The 5,643-nt window shown below is 40.9% G+C and overlaps 1 protein-coding gene across 1 annotated transcript; it reads right to left on the bottom strand.

Annotated features, from left to right (window-relative positions):
• Window positions 1–3,050: 3,050 nt before the first annotated feature.
• On the bottom strand, window positions 3,051–3,697 carry LOC122278890 (zinc finger protein ZAT11-like). Its single transcript, XM_043089098.1, has one exon. The coding sequence runs from the start codon at window positions 3,649–3,651 to the stop codon at window positions 3,100–3,102; it is 552 nt and encodes a 183-aa protein (XP_042945032.1). The 5' UTR covers window positions 3,652–3,697; the 3' UTR covers window positions 3,051–3,099.
• Window positions 3,698–5,643: the final 1,946 nt, after the last annotated feature.

The following is a 5,643-nucleotide window of genomic DNA, read 5'->3' as shown; positions in this document are numbered from 1 at the left end:
ACGAGAAGGAGTTATTTGCCTTAGTAACAGCGGTGCAAAAATGGAGGTCATACCTTCTTGGGCAACTATTTATCATTAAAACGAACCAGCAAGCACTTAAATTCTTGCTCGAGCAGTGGGTAGGAACTGAGGCACAACAAAGGTGGATTACTAAGTTGATGGGGTACGATTTTATTATTGAATACAAAAAGGAAAAAGAAAATAGGGTGGCGGATGCTTTGTCAAGGAAGGAAGGTGAGAGTCAAGAGGCAACTTACTCGGCTATGATATCCGTCCCCACCCCACTTTGGATTGAAGAATTGAAGAGGAGTTACCAAGACTCTACGGAGTTGACTGAATTAATTCAAAAGTTGCATGATAATAAGGAAGTTCCTAAGGGGTTATCCTTGCAACAAGGGTTGTTGGTTAAAAAAGGGAGACTAGTGGTGGCTCCCAATTCAGATTTTAAACAAAAGGTTTTGCAGTACATTCACAACAGTCCCCAACCGGGTCACTCGGGGTACTTAAAAACATATCACAGGGCGAAGCGTGATTTTTATTGGAAGGGCATGAAGCGAGACATCAAACAGCTGGTACGAGAATGTGAGAGTTGCCAAGCTGTGAAGTATGAAACGACATACCCTGCTGGGTTGTTACAACCCTTGCCCGTTCCTCACCAGCCCTAGACTGACATCTCCCTTGATTTCATCGATGGCTTGCCAAGTTCTAAGGGATTCAGTGTGATATTTGTAGTGGTGGACAGATTTTCAAAGTATGGTCACTTTATGGCCTTGGCCCATCCTTACACAGCCCAAGGGGTAGCTGAGGAGTTTATGAGGAATATTTTCAAGCTGCATGGATTTCCTAAGTCCATAGTATTAGATAGGGATCCCATTTTTCTAAGCTCGTTCTGGCAAGCCTTATTCCAGTCTCAAGGAACTTCTCTAGACTTCAGCTCGGCCTATCATCCCCAAACTGATGGTCAAACCGAGGCCCTCAATAAAGGGTTGGAATGTTACTTGCACTATTACGCAGGGGCAAAGCCTAAGGCATGGTCACTATGGTTACCTATGGCAGAGTGGTGGTATAATACCACCTATCACACAGCCACAAAAATGACCCCATTTGAAGCAGTTTATGGCCATCCTCCCCCAACCCTACTGTCCTATATCTCCGGAACAAGCAAAAATGCCACAGCTGATCAAATGCTCAAAGATAGGGATAGTGTGATACAATTGCTAAAAAGTAATCTCAGTGAAGCTCAAAACCGTATGAAACACTATGCAGACAGGAAAAGAACAGAAAGGCAGTTTGATGTAGGTGATTGGGTATATTTGAAATTACAACCGTACAGAAAAAAGTCCCTAGCACTACGACACAATCTCAAATTAGCCCCTAGATTTTATGGGCCTTTTCAAATTGAAGCTAAGGTGGGAACAGTAGCTTACCGATTGAAGCTCCCGGAGTCCTCCAAGATCCATCCGACATTTCACGTGTCTTCTCTCAAAAGGAAGATCGGCTCTCAAGTTCCCATTTTTCCATCCCTACCACCAACAGACCACACGGGTGAAGTAAGACCCGAACCAGAAAAAATATTAGAGAGGCGAATGAAGAAGATGGGAGAGAGAGCAGTTACCGAAGTGCTTGTCAAATGGGTCGGCTTAACTGTGGAAGATAGCACCTGGGAGGTGTTGTGGCGTCTCCAAGGACTTTACCCGCACCTTGTGGGCAAGGTGCTGTAAAGGGGGGAGTTTTGTCATGAGACCGGCGTCTGGGAGTACAAAAGAATGGATGAGCAGAGGCGTCGGTGGAAGAAACAGAAAAAGCAAGTGAAGAAGAGAAGAAAATAAAGTAGTCTGAAGTGTCTGAAGTGTTCTGAAGTGAAGATGTGAAATCTGTCCTAAGTGGAAGCTGAACGACGCCGTGTTGTGTGTGTGGTTAATTCCAGATTAAGCTGGACGTGTGGTGTGTGTGTGTGTTGAAGTGTGTGTGTGTTCACTGAACGCACCGTTTGGGATATGCCCAAACGGTGCGTTTTGTTTTACATAGCTGGGCATTTCTTTTCAGTTAGTGGCCAGCCTATATTTTACATTCCAACCTGTTTTACATTCCACGTGTTTCAATTCCATTAGTTCTGTTAGTAGTGGTTTTACATTCATATGTAAGCCAAAAAAATGGCAGAGAAGGACATCAGAATATTTTGGCAAAAAAGTAGAATTTTGTAGTCTTGTAAGGAGGTTGATTCTCCCTCGAAGAGGATCCTTATCAATGCAACGTTGTGGCTGAAACCTTTCATCAAACAGGTTGTCTGCCTTTCCTTTTCCATTGTATTTGCATGCTCATTCTTCATTCAGTTTCTTCCCACCTGCATACAACAGCCCAGAAGGAGTAATCAAGAAGGATCTTAACAGATTCATGCTAGATATCAGGTACGCGGTAGGGGACCATTCTAGTAGTAGATCTTTCTAATGAATGAAATTCTATTAGAAAGTACAGAAGCATAATGTATAAGAATATTCCACGTAACTTGTGGAAAGCCCAGGCTGTTTACAGCGCGCGCAGCCGTGATTAAGGAGAGTACGTACGCCAATTGTTATTACTCTCTCTCTCTCTCTCTCTCTCTCTCTCTCTCTCTCTCTCTCTCTCTCTCTCTCTCTCTCTCTCTCTCTCTCTCTCTCTCTCGATCTAGAAATTACATATATATGTTCTGGATATTCTACCGCCTTCAAAGTGAATGGCCAGTCATGTCTGACCGCAGCCGCCAGGTTGAGATAAGATTTGGCTCACTTTTGGTTTAAAACTGAATATATTTCCATTAATTTGTTAATGTTTGGCTTACCTACTGTCTATCGTCGACGTGAAAAGTTCTTTGAATTCCCTAACATCTATTTGTTTTTTCATGGTTTTTTAAAGATCATGAACCAAATGAAGAGGAAGCATAGAGGATCGTAAAATTAACACAACACATTTACAAGAAGAGAAAAGAGGAAAAAGGTAATTCGGATGTTCAGGTAGAATATGGAAAGAACTGAATGACATTGTATGTAAAATAAATTAATAAATATGAACGGAAAAAAAAAAAAAAATCAATACATGTGTGATGATCAGTGAGCATATATATCAAATCATCAAACGAAGATCGACTTTAGGAGCCATCTTCCCAAATAATAACTTCAAATCATTCTCCAAGGGTGTCAAGTTCAAGTCCAAGCTGCAGACAACCCTCGTACTGTTAGATCTCTCCATCAGCACCGGCACTTTGGCGTGATCTACAGGATTCAGAATGGAAGATAACCCGTCATTCGCTCTATGCCGCTTCATATGCCCACCCAAAGCCTGCCCCATGGAGAACGTCTGTCCACATATCGAGCACTCATGCATCTTGGGTTTATCATGCCCTGCAGAACTCTGCAACTTGGTCTGATCCTTGTGTTCTTCCCCCATCAATCTTGGCTTCTTGTGGCTGGCTGTGTGGCCACCCAGCGCTTGGAATGATGAAAACTGACGGTTGCATGTCTTGCATTCGAAGACATGAACCGGACTTGGGCATGTTTTGGGCTTTGTGTCTGCTAAGCCGACGCCATGAGACAGCAGCATCAGACACTTCGCCATCATGTCGTCTAAGCCGTCTTTATTCCCTACATCTTCTGATCTCATTCTCTTCATGGCCATCTATAATAAGGACGTATCTAACGTTCGTTGGGGACTCTTTAAGTAATTGTAGGCTGAACTTGATAACGTACTTTACTGGTATGGAAACTTTGAACTGCACATATGTAGGAGGAAGAAAGAGGCTGCAGCTTTGGTTTTTAAAGATGTGGGGAGTTTGAAGCGTGTGGTTTATTTGACTATGTTTTTTATGGAATGTAGGGTGCTGGGTTCCTCGATCGTAAGAGGCAACTTTTGACTATTTGTTTGATTGGGTCCGCACTTTGTATATGCTAAGAAAAGTAATTAGAGGATGATATCTCCACGTACGAGACACTGTTATATTTTGGTACCACATTGGCCGCTACCTAAGACTGTTCATGCCGGTCGGATTTGATCTGACCCGGAACCCAAAAAAAAAAAAAAGTAGGTTGAACCCAGAACTAGGAATCCGGGTTCATCCGGGTTCTGACTCGAGCTAACCTGGGTCAATTTTCTGCCTAGATTTGAAACCCGGGTATATCCAGATTGGAACCCAGATGAACAGTCCTATCGCTACCCATTGAGGAAGTCTCGTAGCTCAAGTGAAAAGTGGCTTTTATTTTTACAAATCCACAGCGTGGCATAGCCTGTGGAGGCCACTGGATCGTATCAACCAGGGCCACCGTGGGTGGTTGAATGCAGCCGCTCTTGCATGGTAGCCGCACCACTAGTCAATGGTTTCCCAGCCACCATTGATGACCACTGATGGATTTTAATTTTTTTAATTTAAAGTACTCTTTTATAACAATGATGAAATATTTATTTTTCTAGCTATTTTAAACAATTTTGGTTTAAGTTTTTTAGGAAATTCAGGTTGGTATGTTACAGTTTGTGATTGGTCCACCTGTTTTGTTTTGTTTTGTTTTTTAAAATTTCTTTTTTTTTTCTTTTCTTTTTTCAATGATGATGGAAGAAAAATTAACAGAAAATCCTATTTCTAAAAAGCTCATATCATAATTATGTACTTACCTGTAAATAAGGTCTTGAGCATATTTATAAGCTTGGACCAAACCTCTTTATTTGAATCGATTTTATAATGAAATGAGTTAGGCCCATAAATTTTCTCATGTATCAAAGCTAGCTATTGTGCCGTGCCACAGGGCGAATGGAGCCTACACTACTTATCCCGTGACAAGAACTAAGAAAAATACTTGCCTGCACGTGGGGGCCGGGATGTATTAAGGAATAAATCTCATATTACTTATGGACAAGGTCTTGGATATACGTAGTTTACAAATAATTACAACCTTCTCTTATTAAACTAATTTTTTGAGATGAGTTAAACCTATGAATTTCTTCAATATCATCACTCATGTTATTCTTAAAGAAGCTGAATAGCACGGCACGGCTACACGAGGACCTTATCCTACATTGATCACAAACCATAACAAAAGGTTCCGTTTGACCGAATTTACCTCAAATATATAAAACGTGCATTCTATCTGCAGGACATAATTGACGTCGTTCATGCATGCATGAATTAATATATTACCACAATATTATAGGTTGCCCTCTCGAAAATAGATTTTTTGCTTTGTCATGCACTATATTCATTATCTATATACCAAATATTTGATAAAATATATATATATATATATATATAAGTATAATGTGTGGGGTGTCACTACAACAAAAATAAGTTTTAGTGACAGATGAAACTGTCACAAGAAATGGGAAAAATGTCACGAAATACATTTGGTGACGGTTTCTGACCGTCACCACCACTGTCACGTAATGTGCATCATGGATTACATTTGGTGACAGTTTACTGTACAAGCGTCACTAAAAATATTTTTAGTGACGGTTGGGGATGTGCCGTTTGAAATAACGTTCGAACGTATCATTTTCTACGACGGTTGAATCTGTCACAGAAAATTACATTCGAATGTAAAATATTACGTTCGAACGTAAAAAGGACGAGCTAACATCTGAACGAGAAAAGGTAACGTTTGTTGATTATAGTTCGGATGTATA

Source organism: Carya illinoinensis, chromosome 10 (genome assembly GCF_018687715.1).
Source record: "Carya illinoinensis cultivar Pawnee chromosome 10, C.illinoinensisPawnee_v1, whole genome shotgun sequence".
NCBI lineage: Eukaryota > Viridiplantae > Streptophyta > Magnoliopsida > Fagales > Juglandaceae > Carya > Carya illinoinensis.
Note: the sequence above shows the minus strand (reverse complement) of the source record. Positions and strands in the feature narration are given on the sequence as shown.

Bases quoted from the DNA above. Each gene is read 5' to 3' on its own strand.
- LOC122278890 (XM_043089098.1), bottom strand. From the start codon at position 3,651: ATGGCCATGAAGAGAATGAGATCAGAAGATGTAGGGAATAAAGACGGC.